Raw genomic sequence first — 17366 nt, forward strand, 5'->3', positions numbered from 1 at the left:
TGTCCTACATCTCTGAATACACGACGGATGTCCGGCACGTCTCGGGTAAGGACAATGTCGTGGCGGACGCGCTCTCTCGCCCTAACATTCATGCCCTTTCCCAGGAGGTAGACTATGAAGCACTGGCGGAGGCGCAGCAGGCAGACGAGGAGATCCCTAGTTACAGAACTGCAGTCTCCGGTTTACAGCTCCAGGACCTCCCCGTAGGCCCAGGTGAGAGGACCCTACTCTGTGACGTCACCACCGGCCAACCCCGTCCCGTCATCCCGGCAACCTGGCAGCGGCGCATTTTCGACTCCATTCATAACTTAGCGCACCCGTCCATCAGGACAACCGTCTGGATGGTCTCCAACAGGTTCGTTTGGCACGGACTCCGCAAGCAAGTCAGTGAATGGGCCAAAATGTGCATGCACTGCCAGACGGCCAAGGTGCACGGCACACCAAAGCCCTGCCGCAGCAGTTCCACCCCACCCACCGGCGTTTCGACCACATTCATGTTGATATCGTGGGCCCCCTGCCAGTGTCGCACGGAGCGTGGCACCTCCTCACTATCATGAACCGGTTCACCAAATGGCCAGAGGCGATCCCGCTCACCGACACCACCTCCGAATCTTGCGCCCGGGCACTGATCGCCACCTGGGTATCTCGCTTTGGTGTACCGGCCCACATTACCTCCGACAGAGGCGCCCAGTTCACCTCCAGTCTGTGGTCGGCTGTGGCCTGCCTTTTGGGGACACAGCTGCACCACACCACTGCCTACCACCCACAGTCGAACGGCCTGGTGGAGCGTTTCCACCGTCACCTAAAGTCGGCTCTCATGGCCCGCCTGTGAGGAGCTAACTGGGTGGACGAGCTTCCCTGGGTCCTGCTCGGAATCCGCACGGCACCCAAAGACGATCTGCACACCTCGTCGGCCAAGTTGGTGTACGGCGCACCCCTGGTCGTCCCCGGGGAGTTCATACCAGCCCCAAGGGGGCATGAGGAAGAACCCGCAGCAGTCGTGGGCAGACTACGCGAGAGGCTCGGCAACCTGGCCCCCATACCCACTTCGCAGCATAGGCAGAACCCGACCTGCGTACCCAAAGACCTGCAGAACTGTAAGTTTGTATTTGTACGAACGGGCGGGCATCGGCCACCGCTGCAGCGGCCCTATGAGGGGCCGTTTACGGTGATCAGGAACAACGGGTCCACATTCGTGCTGGACATTGGGGGGAAAGAGGAGATTTTCATGGTGGACCGACTCAAACCGGCCCATGTGGACGTGGCGCAACCGGTCGAGTTTCCGGCACCGTGGCGCAGAGGCCGACCTCCCAAACAGGGTCCGGCCCAGACTGTGGACATTGGGGGGTGTATGGGGGTGGATTATGTGGCGACCCACTTCCTAGCGCACTCGAACCGGCAAGTGCGCCGGCATAAAGGCCAGTCCCAAAAGGGCACCAAGTCTGCTTCACCAACAAGGGGAAAAGCCCGCGCGGGACTGTGAATACATGCCCCCTACAGCATCCGTGCCCGGGGAGGGCGGGATCAGGAAGGCTTTAAAGTGAGGCCGTGAAGTTCGAATAAAATCTTTTTGTAACTGCAGTTTACCGACTCCGTGTCGTTATTTCAGCGCTGCGTGTAGCATTAACATTACATCCCAACTTCTATACTCAATGCTCTGATTTATAAAGGCCAGCATACCAAAAGCTTTCTTCACCACCCTATCCACATGAGATTCCACTTTCAGGGAACTATGCACCATTATTCCTAGATCACTCTGTTCTACTGCATTCCTCAATGCCCTACCATTTACCATGTATGTCCTATTTTGATTATTCCTACCAAAATGTAGCACCTCACACTTATCAGCATTAAACTCCATCTGCCGTCGTTCAGCCCACTCTTCTAACTGGCCTAAATCTCTCTGCAAGCTTTGAAATCCTATTTCATTATCCACAACACCACCTATCTTAGTATCATCTGCATACTTACTAATCCAATTTACCACCCCATTATCCAGATCATTAATGTATATGACAAACAACATTGGACCCAGTACAGATCTCTGAGGCACACCACCAGTCACCGGCCTCCAACTTGACAAATAATTATCCACCACTACTCTCTGGCATCTCCCATCCAGCCACTGTTGAATCCATTTTACTACTTCAATATTAATACCTAACGATTGAACCTTCCTTTTTTAAAATTTAATTTTTTTATTGAAGTTCATCATCAAACAAACATTTCCATAAGATGTAGTTCAGACATTGTACATAAATATCATATAATCATACATATCACAAATCTCCACAAAGTAATTATCTGAGGTATACACTTATAGAAAAGAGTGGAAAGAAAAAACAAGCTAAAGGAAAGAACTATGTATAAGTAGGGAGTGATCTTCTTTTTACAACATATTCATTGATTTGTGAGAATAAAATCAGGCCTATGAGGCATTATGTAGTTAAACCATTTTTCCCAGTATGAATCAAATTGTTCCAGCTTATGGTTAACAGATGCTGTTATCTTCTCCATTTTGTAAATGTCCATTGTAATTTCCATCCATGTATTTAAAGTTGGGCTCTCCTGTGATAACCATTTCCTAGTAAGAGTCTTTTTACCAGCCACCAACAGTATATTCATTAAATATTTATCTCTTTTCAACCATTCTTGAGGTATATATCCAAAATATATGGTCTTACTCTCTAAGGGTATTTCACATTTAAAGATGTCTTGTAGGGCATTGTGTATTCCCCTCCAATAGTTTTTGATAACAGGGCAGTCCCAAAAAATATGATAATGATTTGCATTTTGATTTCCACAATTTCTCCAGCAAACAGGGAGGTTACTATCATAATGGGATTTCTGAGAGGGTGTAATAAAATATCTTATCAAGTTTTTCCATCCAAACTCCCTCCATTTCTGTGAACTGGTACACTTCCATTGATACCTCCATATTGTTGTCCATTCTTCCTCAGATATAATTATCCCTCCTTCCTTCTCCCATTTTGTTTTAATGTATGAAGTCGAATGTGTTTTAAGATTTGCCAACCCCTTATACATGCTTGAAATGATTGTACTACCATTATCTGAATTATATGCTTTTCTAAATAGCTCTATCAAGCATGTACTTGCCTTGGTTACATTTTTAAGCATCTTATTAACATTGTCGCATCTGTAAATACCGATAAAAATCTTGTTTTTCTGATGAGTGTTTCTCTTTAAGCATTTCAAAACTGAACAGTGTTCCTTCTTTCATTATGTTGCAAAGAACTGTTATTCCTTTAGCTGTCCAGTCCTTAAATCTAGCATCCAATTTGTTTCGTGTAAAATCTGAGTCATATGCACACCATTTAAGAATTGCAATATCTCTCTCTAGACTTATCCCTTTTACAATGGACAATCAACTTTTATATAATTGGTTTCAAAAAGGGATTAGATACATAGGAGATTGTTTTGAAGGAGGTATATTAATGTCATTTGATCAATTAAAGAATAAATATAAAGTATCAAATAACACTTTATTTTGTTACTTTCAACTAAGGGCTTATATAAGAGAAAAACTAGGTCAAACAATGTTATTGCCGAAATCTATTGAAATAGAAATTTTAATTCAAAAAGGAAATATTAAAAAATTTATATCTTGTATGTATAATTTGATTCAAAAACAGGCAATTAAACAAGGAGTCCATAAGTCAAGACAAAAATGGGAAAGTGATTTGAATATTAAAATTGAAGAAACAAATTGGTCAAGACTATGTCTTGATAGTATGACAAATACAATAAATGTTCGGTTAAGATTAGTGCAATATAACTTTCTACATCAATTATATATTACACCACAAAAATAAATAAATTAAATCCAAGTTTATCTGATCAGTGTTTCCGATGTAACCAAGAAACAGGTACTTTTTTACATTCTACATGGTCTTGTTCTAAAATTCAACCTTTTTGGACAAATTTAAGACTTTTACTGGAACAAATTATGGGAATACAACTTCCTCATAATCCAATATTACTTTTACTAGGTGATATTGAAGGGATAAAACCGAAGCTCAAACTAAATAAATATCAGAAAGAATTCATAAAAATTGCACTGGCAGTAGCCAAAAAGGCTATTGCAGTTACTTGGAAATCGGATATATATTTAAGTATAGATTGTTGGAAGAAAGAAATCTATGGCTGTATTCCATTAGAAAAAATTACTTATAATTTAAGAAATAAATATGAAACATTTTTGAAAATTTGGTGCCCTTATTTACAAAAGACAGGACTAAATATATAGGTGCTCTGAAGATGAAACAATTGGTTACTTGGGGAAAGAAATAAATATATATACTAGATTATATTCTTTTATAGTAGTTTTCCATATTTTAAGATTCAATTTCACCCATGGGTTATCAATAGTATTTATGTACCTTTGCAGGTTGTTATCAGCCAAAATTGCCTGTATGGGGATGGGAAGTACCCACTCCTCAATGTTTTTCCATTGAGCGTCATATGATGGGTTGCACCAACATATCACAGCTTTGAACAGTGCTGCAAAACAATAATCTCTAAGAGAAGGTAGGCCCCATCCCCCCTTTTCCTTTGCTAATTGCAAAGTTCTGAGACGAACTCTAGGCCTTTTATCCTGCCAAATATACCTTGATAACATCTTGTTCTATTCATTGAATTGATTTTGATTAATCTCTATTGGTAGGGTCTGAAAGAGTCTGGGTAGTATATTCATTTTAATAGACTCAATCCTTGAACTGAGACTGAAAAAAGGAATCAGGTTCCATCTTGCCACACCTTCCTTAATTTGTTTATATAAAGGCTGATAATTACATTCTGATAATTTTGCCAAATCTTTTGGCATAATGATGCCCAAATATTTGAAAGACTCTGTGTGCCATGCCCAGGGGTATCTACTTTCAATTTCTCTTGGTGGGCTATAGTAATATGAAGGTAATTGGGTTTTATCTATGTTGATCTTGTATCATGATAATTGACCATATTGTTCAAAGGATTGCATCAATTTAGATAAAGAGTATGTTGGTTGCCCTAGATAGATCAAAATGTCATCCGCATAACAAGCCAATTTATGCTCTGTCCCTTTAATAGTAATTCCTCTGATATTGTCTGATGTATTGAGCTAATGGTTCCAGATATAACGCGAAGAGTAGTGGTGACCATGCACAACCCTGTCTCGTGCCTCTTTCTAGGGTAAGACTATTTGATAAATATCCATTGATTTTAATCCTAGCAGTAGGATTGTCATATAGCGTCTGTATAGTTTTAATAATTGTATCTTGGAAACCAAATCTATGTAAAACTCTGTAAAGAAAATTCCAATTAACCACATCAAATGCTTGTTCAGCATCCACGCTTATCACTATTGCTTCAATTTTATTTTTTTGTATATGATCCATAATGTGAAGTGTCCTTCGTATATTGTCTTGTGTTTGGCGTTTTCGTATAAAACCTGTCTGATCATTACATATCAGTATGGGTAGAAACTCCTCTAATCGTTTGGCCATGATGGAGGTAAATAATCTATAAATTACATTAAGAACGGATATTGGTCTAAATGACCAATATCCTTGCCTTCTTTCAGTATAGCTGAGATTATCGCTTCCTTCCAACTGGGTGGTATTTGTGCCTTTTTTAGACCCCAGTTCAATGTGGGGAGTAAAACAGGAATTAACTCATTTTAAGATTCTTTGTACCACTCTGCCGTATACCCATCTGATCCTGGTGACTTGCTTAATTTAAGCCTACTAATTGCAGCTTTTAATTCAACTTCAGTTATGTCAGCAGTCATCGTTCTATTTTGTTCTTCGCTTAAAGTGGGTAACTCTAGAGAATTCAAGAAGGTGTCAATTTGGGTTATGCTTCCCCCTGGAACTTTGGAATATAGAGTTTTGTAAAACACTTCGAAAGCTTCTTGAATTTCACAGCTTATTTTTTATCATTTTCGTTCTTGGGTCCCTAATTCTATGAATTATATTTTCTGCTATCTTTTTTTTCAATTTCCATGCCAGTATTTTCATAGATTTCGATCCACTTTCATAATGTCTCTGTTTCAGAAACATTAAATTTTTCTTGATTTCTTGCGTAGCCAAACTATTAATTTCATTCCTAATTCTTTTAATTTCCCCTAATGTATTCTGTGCCAAATTCAATTTGTGTTTTTTCTCTAGTTCCTTCAGCCTATTTTGTAATTCCTCTCCTGATGAAGGGTTTCGGCCTGAAACATCGTCACTACCTCCTCCCATAGATGCTGTCTGACCTGCTGAGTTCTGCCAGCATTTTGTGTTTTTATTTATTTCCAGCATCTGCAGATTCACTCGTGTTGCCTTTGTAATTCCTCTAAAGTTTTATTCCTTATTTTTTTCTTATATGAAGATATCGCTATAATTTTCCCTCTTAAGACCGCCTTCAGAGTATCCCATAAAATGGGAGGTGGAACCTCTCCATTATCATTAAATTCTAAGTAGAGACCAATTTCTTTTTTAATTTGTTCCTTAAAGTACGGATTATTGAGTAGACTTGAATTTAGTTTTCAAATAGTATTCTTTGGTTGTAGGTCAAAATCAACAGATAAAGATATAGGTGCATGGTCACTTACATCTATTATCCCAATTCCACAGGTGTTTATTTTGTCTTTGTCTTTTCTAAATGTCATGAAATAGTCTATTCTTGTATATACAGAATGGGGAGCAGAATAATGAGTGTAATCCCTTCTGTTGGGGAAAAGGTCCCTCCATATATCAATTAAACCAACATCTCAGAAAGTGTATTAACTTTCTTATGTAAAGATCTTATTTCGTAGGTTTTTCTATTGGAAGAGTGTTACGTACCCCGTAACTGGGTTGTCAAAGCAGCAGAAATGGAACACTCATTGAAGTCTGTAATTACTAGAAACTAATAAAGTTTATTAGTAAATTAAGTAATACAGCACACTAAATGCAAGGATATAAATGTAACAGGTTAGCAATGATAATATACACATATACACAGAAATATAGGAATAGGAATCAGCCAAGCTCTATAAAAGTCTAGGGGTAAATGATCAGTCTTCAAGTGAAGCAGAGTTCAGTTCAGTTTAGAGTAGTTCGAGGTAGTTGTTGTGGTACTGTTGGAGAGAGTGAGAGATACAGCTGAAATTTCAGGCAAACCTTCCGTTGTCTTCTTGTCCCATTGTGGTCACCGATTGTGACCCCTCTGTTCCAGATGTGACTGGTTTTCCACGGTGAACCCGTCACCCAGCCAAGGGTGGACACACAACAGGTCCCCACCGGTCGTACCTTTACACCCTGTGAGCCTCTGGCCGATTCCCGCGAATCGGTCCTCCAAACTCCCACCAACTTGTGGGGGCACAATGCTCTCTTCAGGGTCTCGTGGCGTGTCTACTGTGTCTTAGTAAACCCGCTATTTTATCCCCTCCCCGATGGGGTATCACCTGTCCATCAAACTTCACCACTTCCTTTTGTCTCAGCAGGAGTGTTAATGAACAGTTCAGGTTCAAAGCAACTGTCCGTGGCAGTATCAGTGCAGACGCCAAAATACTGAATTATGTGTCTCTCTCTCGTTATCTCTCTCTTATTAGCATTTTGAATGGCTCTCCCTTATCTCTCTCTCATTAGCAGCATCCATTCTGCAGCTCTGCTTGGCTTCACACATAACAAGAGTCTAAGTTTGGTTGTAATTGTAAATTTAAGTCTCCCCCACATATCAGGAGACCTTCTGTTTCCGTTACCATAATATCAGTAATCTTCTGAAAGAAACCAATATCACTTCCCGGGGGTGCGTATATATTCAATGGAGTAACTGAATTTCCATCTATATTCCCCCTTACCAGAATATATCTGCCCTCTTTATCTCCCATTTTGAATACTTTTTCAAAATTTGGCTTACTTGAGATAAGAATAGCAACTCCTCTCCTATGTCCTGATTTATATGAAGAGAAAAACAAGTTAGTGAAGCCCATTCTCTTTAGTTTTTTATGCTCATTATCACTTAAATGAGTTTCCTGTAAATATACTACATGGGCTTGTTCTTTTTTCATTTTGGATAAAATTCTATTATGTTTGATTGGATTTAATAGCCCATTGACATTAAAAGAAATTAATTTTACCTTGTCCTTAGCCATCTGTATTTATCTGTCAATATATCATTGAAATTAGAATAAAACTTAATTGAACAAATAAGAACCAAGGAACACAAATAATAACACAAATGGCAATGAACGTGTGATTCCAAGGCTGAGGTCTCTAGTAGATGACCCTGCATTGAGCTAGAGGAAATGTCTAGCTGTGGGGGATAACCCCTCCTACTTGTGAGTTGAGGGCCCCCATTACAGTATTCATAAAAGTCAGTGAACAAATCCATTACACAGAAAAGATTTCCCTGTGTACTCCTCCTATATATACATATATATATATACACACACACACACACACAAATATATATTCTCATTTTGGTGGGGAAAAAGGAGTAAGTGAGCGAATAAAGATTAACAACTAAGTAATATAAAATCCACATTACACTAAGTATTTCTCGAGATAGGTATATCACCATCTACATTTGCTTCCGTTCAGCTTCTCAACATTTTTAAAGTTAGCCAAACCTTATGGTTCTTCTGAAGGGGGTGAGGGCTGTCTTTGGAAAACTCCCAGTCTCTTCCTGATATACTTCTCTCAGCTTCCTCCCGTCTCCTGCCTTCTCAATTCTTGCACTATTTCCCAAGCGGAGCAGGATAATTCCTCCGCCAGGTTTTCCCTCGGTTTGGTCACACTGACAGGCAACCCTCTGGCCTTCATGTCTGTAGTTGCCTCTTCCACTGTCTGGTACAAGCACGTCCCGTCATCATAAAACACTTGAAGTTTAGCAGGGTACGGAGTTTGAAATCTAATCTTTTTTTGCTTTAGTACTCACTTTACTTCAGAGTATTCTTTATGTTTCTGCAGGACTGTGGGGGGGGGGGGAATCTTGTTCGAAATATATTACTTTATCATCTAAAAACAATCTCTTCTTACCCCAGGCCCTTCGTAGATCTCTGCCTTGGTGCTGAACTGAAGGAATTTAATTATTATTGAGCGTGGCTTATCCCGGGTAGGTTTCGGGACTAACGCGTGATGTGTTCTCTCAATTTCCAGCTCCATTGTTGAGGAAAGCTCCAGCATGTCCCGCAGCAACTTTCCGACAAACTCCGTCATAGACAAGCCCTCTGCTCCTTTGGGAACGTTGTATATTCTGATATTTTTCCGCCGTGATCTTCCCTCCAGGTCAAGCAGTTTACCTTCTTGGTGATTTAATATTTTTATCGTCTTACTCAGTATTCATTCAACGTTTTGAACGCGATCTTCCACCTTCTCAGTTCGAGTCTCTGCCACCACTATTTTTTTGATTGATGTTGGCGAGCTCTGATTTAATATCAAGTAGCTGCCGCTTTATTTCTTTCTGGAACTCCCTTATCTCTTTCAGAATTTCGATCATACTCGCCGCTTCACCTGAACGAGGCCCAGTGTCCGCCTCGCTAGCACGCGGTCGGGTAGGAGAGCCGCTCGCTGCACTCCTCTCGGTCGCAGACTCCGCAGTGTTGCTCTTTTTATTTCCATTCTTTTTCCCCATTCTTGCCCCTCTTTTCAGTTCAAATATTTTTCGAAAAATACTATATTTGATGGGTCAACAGGGCTTAATACGCGTTTTTCTGGAGGAGCTAATGACTTAAGTTGCCATTCTCGACGATGACGTCACCGGAAACCTCACGATTGAACCTTCCTAACTAACCTTGCACCTAGGTAAGACCAACTAGGGTAGGACAGACAGTGAACTGGAGAGCACTGAGGAGTTTTTTAGAACAAAGTGATCTGGGAATACAGGTCCATAATTCATTGAAATTGGTGTCACATTGGCCCTCATAAATCACAGTACAAAGTACAGGAGGTGGGATGTCATGTCATATCACAGGGGCACTCAGGGGAGACATAACGGAGGGGGTCAGACACTGAGTCCCTTTGTGTGGAACTCAGAAATCAGACGGGTGCAATCACACTCATGGGACTGTACTGCAGACCCCCTAATAGACACAGAGGAAAAATATGTAAAGCTTCAGAAGTTAGGATCAAACGGAGCACACATGTTTGTAGATTAGTTTGATTATAATTTGCTAATCGGGTAGTTGTGCAGAAGGTGTTTCTATGCAAACATACATTTATAAAGGTTATCACCCAATCAAACACTGAATGAACTCAGCAGGTTAGACGACATCTATGGAAGACTATAAGATAGAGGAGCAGAATTAGTCCATTTGTCCCATCAGGTTTGTTCTGCCATTTCATGATGGCTAATCCAATTTTCCTCTCAGCCCGAATCTCCTGCCTTCTCCCATATCCCTTCAAGCCCTGACCAAGCAATAATCTATCAATCTCTGCCTTAAATATACCTAGTGACTTGGACTCCACGACCGCCTGTGGCTATAGTTTCCACAGTTTCACTACTCTTTGGCTAAATAAATTACCCTCCTCTCCCCAAAGCTACAAACTGGTTCCCATACTATGCCAATATCAACCCTTTGTCTCAAAATCTTTTAAACTCACAATAATTTTCCTCCTCAGTTCCCTTGTTTTTAGCCGCAAGATCAACCATGAACAACAGAGTTAGCATATGGGACCTCATAACCCGGTGGGTTACAGTTATGGAATTCTTCTCCGATCTTCCCCATCTGTTTTACACTTCTTTGGATATAGTTGGCTCAGATTCACCAGGAATATAGGTACAACATTCCTCTCATGTTCCTACTTTCTCAGTTAAAATAAAATCTAATGCTATCCTGTTTAGTCGGGTCACAGTTCAAGTGGCTAGTACTTCAGCCGTTAAGCATAAATGCACAGATAAATCTAGACACTAAAGCAATACATTCACCATATCGTCAGACATTTCATTTTCCTTCAGTTTTCTGTCTTTTCTAGTCCATTATCGGACTCCAGAAGAGAGGGATAATACAGCTTACACTTGGTTCCGTACACCCAGTTGGCTTTGCCTTGTACCTTGACTGTTGTACGGGGGTCAGCAACACTTGATTGGGTCCCTTCCACCGAGGAGAGCGAGAGTATTTTTCAGTGATTGAATCACCTGGTTAAATTGGATGTGTATTTCCCTCCCCAGGTTTCAGTAAGGCTGCAGTCACTCCCAGGAGAATCCCAGGGCTTGTCCCAATGCTTTACCGTAGATTCCGGACTACAGAGCGCACCTGATTTTAAGCCGCTGGCTCTAATTTTAGAAATAAAATCATTTTTTTAATTGTAAAGGCCGCACCGGATTTTAGGCCGCACCGGATTTTCGGCCGCAGGTGTCCCACGTTGTAATATGAGATATTTACACAGAAAGATATTACACGTGAGGATTTTTTTAACTTTTAATTAAATCCATATGGTAACAAAAACAAATACATATTGCAAATGCTTTTTTTCGAACCGTGCCCGTACGCGGCTACTTTTAAATATACGTTGCGTATACTTCTTTACTGAACAACATTCCAATATCTCCTAACGACTGGTAAAAAATATATATACTGCAGCCTACCAGGAAAAGTTATTGATACCTTTAACTTAAAAGCAGAGTTCGCTCAGATCCAAAGCCGCTCGCGTAATGCACTCCCCCCCTCCGTCCCGTTTCATCGCAAACGGCATTTTCCCACAAGACACCGCGAAACCGGGTGTGTCGTCATAGCATCCCGCGATGTAGTACAGAAAACAAATATAGTTTAAACTAAGTAGGGTAGGTAGCACAATGCTTCGAGTGTTTTCCATGTTGATGAGGGTGAGTACAAATGACTGATTTACAATAATTTAATTGTGAAAGTGCGCTTGATTTATCGTACAATTTCATTGGACCTCTGTGAACTACTCATCAATTTTATTGGTCTACTGTTACGAGGCAAAATGTTTACGAGGCGGCATGAAAAAAATCATGCATTAGCCGCTTCGGATTATTGGCCGCAAAGTTCAAAGCTGTTCAAAATGTGGGAAAAAAGTAGCGGCTTAAAATCCGGAATCTACGGTAGTTAACATCCTCATAAAGTGATTCTTCCATCACTATTAAACTGACAAGGAATCCAAAATCCAATACCATGTAAAAAAAAAGAGAGACAAGTGGATATAGGTCCACTAGAAAATGAGGCCAGAGAAATAATAACGGGGGACAAGGAGATGGCAAATGAACTAAATGACGATTTTGCATCAGTCCTCACTGTGGAAGACACGAGCAGTGTGCCAGATGCTGTAGTGTGTGAAGGAAGAGAAATGGGTGCAGTTACAATTACAAAGGAGAAGGTGCTCAAAAAGCTGAAAGACCTAAAGGTATATAAGTAACCCGCACCCTAGGGTTCTGAAAGAGGTAGCGGTAGAGATTGTGGTGGCATTAGTAATAATCTTAAAAAAATTATTGGACTCTGGCATGGTGAAAAATTGCAAATGTCACTCCACTCTTTAAGAAAGGAGGCCTTCGGGACTCCAATAAGGTTCAAGGTATTAAGAGAGGAGATAAAGTGCATAAAGTTTCGTTGTATACAGATGACTCGTTAGTTTATATTTCAGATCCTAAGAAATCTATTCCTGCTATGTTATCTTTATTTTCTGAATTTAGTAGTTTTTCTGGATATAAATTAAATTTGCACAAAAGTGAGTTATTTCCTATTAACAACTACTTGGATCAATATGACCAAATTCCTTTTAGTATTGCTAAAAATAACTTCACTTATCTTGGTATTAAAATTACCAAAAATTTTAAGGACCTGTATAAATATAACTTGCTTCCATTAACTGAGTACACGCAACAAGTACTTTCTAAATGGTCTTCTTTGACATTTTCATTTATTGGTCAAATTAATGCTATTAAAATGATGGTGTTACCAAAGTTTCTGTATGTATTCCAAGCAATCCCCTCTTTTGTTCCTAAACTGTTTTTTTGATAGAAGAGACTCTAAAATGCTATCTGACATTTGGAATAATAAAAATCCTAGATTGAGTAAACCTTTACTGCAGAAATTAAAAAAGTATGGTGGTTTGGCTTTGCCAAATTTTAGAATGTATTACTGGGCAATTAATATTCAATGTATTCCTTTTTGGATTCATTTCTCAGACATACATGACTGTCCTTTATGGGTGGATTTGGAGAAAAACTCAGTGAAGAGGTATTCTTTGGCCTCTTTACTGAGAGCTCCTCTTCCTTTTTTGCTTTCTAAGATTGGTAGTTGAGACCTTAATCCCATTATTAAACATACATTAAGAATTTGGTTTCAGTTTCATAGATTCTTTGAGTTTAATAATTTTGTTCTTTCTAGTAAAATCCATCTTAATTATTTTCTTAAACCATCAATTTCCAACCAGACCTTTTTAATTTGGAAAACCAAAGGAATAATAACTTTTTCAGACTTGTTCATGGGGGATTGTTTAATGTCTTTCACTCAGTTAGTGGACAAATATGACCTATCTAATGCACACTTTTTTAGATATTTACAAATTAGGAATTTTTTACGTAGTTTACTTCCAAATTTTACCTTGGCTTATTCACCCAATATAATAGATATTCTTTTTCAGGTTAAACCATTTCAAAAAGGACTGATAGCTATAATTTATAAATGGTTATTGGATTTGCGTATGTTATCTAATGATAAAATTAAAGCTGTGTGGGAATTGGAATTTTGAGAGTCACTCTCAGATAATCAATGGGATAAAATTTTTCATTTGCTAAATACTTCATCTATTTGTGCCCGTCATTACTTGATACAGTTCAAGGTAGTGCATCAGGTGCATATGTCAAAGGATAAATGGGCTAAAAATTATAAATCTGAATGCACGAAGTGTCAGAAATAAGGCGGATGAGCTTGAAGCTCAGGTGCGAATGGGTAACTATGATGTTGTTGGGATAACAGAGACATGGCTGCAGGGAGATCAGACCTGGGAAATGAATGTACAAGGGTATACGTGCTATCGTAGGGACAGAAATGTGGGCAGAGGGGATGGGGTGGCCCTGTTGGTGAGGAATGAGATTCAGTCCTTTGCAAGGGGGGACATAGGATCAGGAGAAGTGGAGTCTGTGTGGATAGAATTGAGGAACAGTAAGGGCAAAAGGACCCTAATGGGTGTTGTCTATAGGCCACCAAACAGTAGCATGGATATTGGGTGCAAGTTGAATAGGGAGTTAACAGTGGCATGTGGCAAAGGTAATGGTGCAGTAGTTATGGGGGATTTCAACATGCAGATGAACTGGGGGAATCAGGTTGGTGCTGGACCACAGGATAGGGAGTTTGTAGAGTGCCTAAGGGATGCATTCTTGGAACAGCTTGTACGAGAGCCGACCAGGGACAAGGCTATTCTAGATTTAGTGTTATGTAATGAACAGGATTTGATAAGCGATCTTGAAGTAAAGGAGCCATTAGGAGGTAGTGATCATAATATGATAAGTTTTTATCTGCAATTTGAGAAGGATAAGGGCAGCTCGGAGGTGTCAGTGTTGCAGTTGAACAGGGGAAACTATGGAGCCATGAGGGAGGAGCTGGCCAAAGTTGACTGGACGGATAGCCTAGCAGAAAAGACAGTGGAACAGCAATGGCAGGTATTCTTGGGAATAATGCACAAGGTGCAAAATCCGTTCATCCCCCGGAGAAGGAAGGATTCAAAGGGGGAAAAGGGGCCACAGTGGTTGACAAAGGAAGTCAGAGATTGCATAGCATTAAAAAAAAAGGAAGTATAACAGAGCTAAGGTGAGTGGGAGGACAGATGATTGGGAAATTTTTAAGGAACAACAGAACTTAACTAAAAAGACAATACGGGGAGAAAAAATGAGGTACGAATGCAAGCTAGCCAGGAATATAAAGGAGGATAGCAAAAGCTTTTTTAGGTATGTGAAGAGAAAGAAGATAGTTAAGAACAATGTTGGGCCCTTGAAGAATGAATTGGGTGAAATTGTTATGGGAAACAGAGAAATGGCAGAAGAATTTAATAAGTGCTTTAGATCTGTCTTCACTAAGGAAGACACAAGCAATCTCCCAGATTTATGGATGGGCCAAGGACATAGGGTAACAGAGGAAATGAAACAGATTGACATTAGGAAGGAAACGGTGATGAGTAGACTGATGGGACTACAAAGGCTGACAAATCCCCAGGTCCAGATGGTCTGCATCCTAGGGTACTAAAGGAGGTGGCCCTGGAAATTGCGGATGCATTGGTAATCATTTTCCAATGTTCCTTGGATTCAGGATCAGTTCCTGAGGATTGGAGAATGGCTAATGTTATCCCACTTTTTAAGAAAGGAGGGAGGGAGAAAACAGAGAACTATCGACCTGTCAGCCTAACATCAGTAGTGGGGAAGATGCTTAGAGTCCATTATTAAAGATGAAATAGTGGCATATCTAGATAGCAGTGATAGGATTGGGCCGAGCCAGCATGGATTTACCAAGGGCAAATCATGCTTGACTAATCTATTGGAGTTTTTCGAGGATGTAACCAGGAAGTTAGACAAGGGAGATCCAGTGGATGTAGTGTACCTCGATTTTCAGAAGGCATTTGATAAGGTCCCACATAGGAGATTGGTGGGTAAAATCAGAGCTCATGGTATTGGGGGGAAGATATTGACATGGATAGAAAACTGGTTGGCAGATAGAAAGCAAAGGGTAACAGTGAATGGGTGTTTCTCGGAATGGCAGGTGGTGACTAGTGGGGTGCCACAGGGCTCGGTATTGGGACTACAGCTGTTTACGATTTATGTCAACGATTTAGATGAAGGCATTGAGAATAACATCAGCAAGTTTGCTGATGATACTAAGCTGGGTGGCAGTGTGACATGTGATGAGGATGTTAGGAGAATTCAGGGTGACTTGGATAGGCTGGGTGAGTGGGCAGATACTTGGCAGATGACGTTTAATGTGAATAAGTGTGAGGTTATCCACTTTAAGAGTAAGAACAGGAAGGCAGATTATTATCTGAACGGTGTAAAGTTAGGTAAGGGAGAAATACAAAGGGATCTAGGAGTCCTTGTTCATCAGTCACTGAAGGTGAATGAGCAAAAGCAGCAGGCAGTGAAGAAGGCTAATGGAATGTTGGCCTTTATTACAAAGGGAATTGAGTACAAGAGCAAGGAAATCCTCTTGCATTTGTACAGGGCCCTGGTGAGACCACACCTGGAGTATTGTGTACAGTTTTGGTCTCCAGGGTTAAGGAAGGACATCCTGGCTGTAGAGGAAGTGCAGCGTAGATTCACAAGGTTAATTCCTGGGATGTCAGGACTGTCTTACGCAGAGAGGTTAGAGAGACTGGGCTTGTACACATTGGAATTAAGGAGATTGAGAGGGGATCTGATTGCAACATATAAGATTATTAAGGGATTGGACAAGATAGAGGCAGGAAATATGTTCCAGATGCTGGGAGAGTCCAGTACCAGAGGGCATGGTTTGAAAATAAGGGGTAGGTCATTTAGGACAGAGTTAAGGAAAAACTTCTTCTCCCAGAGAGTTGTGGGGGTCTGGAATGCACTGCCTCAGAAGGCAGTGGAGGCCAATTCTCTGGATGCTTTCAAGAAGGAGCTAGATAGGTATCTTATGGATGGGGGAATCAAGGGATATGGAGACAAGTCAGGAACCGGGTATTGATAGTAGATGATCAGCCATGATCTCAAAATGGCAGTGCAGGCTCGAAGGGCCAAATGGTCCACTTCTGCACCTATTGTCTATTGTCTATTATCTATAAATTAACCCATATCTTTTCCAATAGTAATCCTATTTGCGACAAATTTAATATTGAGGTGGCTACTTTAACACATATGTTTTGGTCATGTATCAAGATAGATAATCTTTGGAAAGAAGTCTTTAAGGCTCTATCAAAAGTCTTGAATTTGGATCTACAACTGAATTTACTTACAGCAATTTTTGGGATCATTCCATCGAAAGCAGGATATATTCCTGTTTCCGCTCAACGAATAATAGCTTTTACAACTTTATTGGCTAGGGGAGCCATTTTGCTTAAATGGAAGGATTCTAATCCACCTGCTGCTCTTTATTGGGTTAGCTCCATTATGTCCTGTTTAAGTTTAGAGAAAATAAGAAGTCAGATATTTGATACATCCTTTAAATTTAAGGAAACCTGGCAACCTTTTATTCAATATTTTTATATGCTTTGATTTATGGCTCTTCCAGTTACCTTCTCGAAATATTGGATTTGATCAGAAAGTTTTTCTTTTTTCTTGCTTTCACTCTCAGTTTAAGCTGCTGAGTTCTCTTTTTTTTCTCTTTTTTTTTGTTTAGTGGGGTTTTTTATATATATAAAAATTTATAAAAGTTTCTTTATCTTTTTGCTTCTTTTCATGGAATGATAAGAGGAGAATCAATTATCTTATTCTTT

At 40.2% G+C, this 17366-nt stretch overlaps 1 protein-coding gene across 1 annotated transcript in view; it reads left to right on the top strand.

The window, feature by feature from the left end:
- The first annotated feature begins 366 nt into the window (after positions 1-366).
- The window catches only part of LOC140716748 (uncharacterized), a 96405-nt gene continuing 79405 nt past the window's right edge, over positions 367-17366 (top strand). The window contains exon 1 of the mRNA XM_073029561.1: positions 367-1097. Coding sequence (XP_072885662.1) covers positions 978-1097 — 120 coding nt within the window. The 5' untranslated portion in view covers positions 367-977. The remainder of the gene's footprint in view (positions 1098-17366) is intronic.

The sequence above is a fragment of the Hemitrygon akajei genome, chromosome 26 (genome assembly GCF_048418815.1).
Source record: "Hemitrygon akajei chromosome 26, sHemAka1.3, whole genome shotgun sequence".
Taxonomy (NCBI): Eukaryota; Metazoa; Chordata; class Chondrichthyes; order Myliobatiformes; family Dasyatidae; genus Hemitrygon; species Hemitrygon akajei.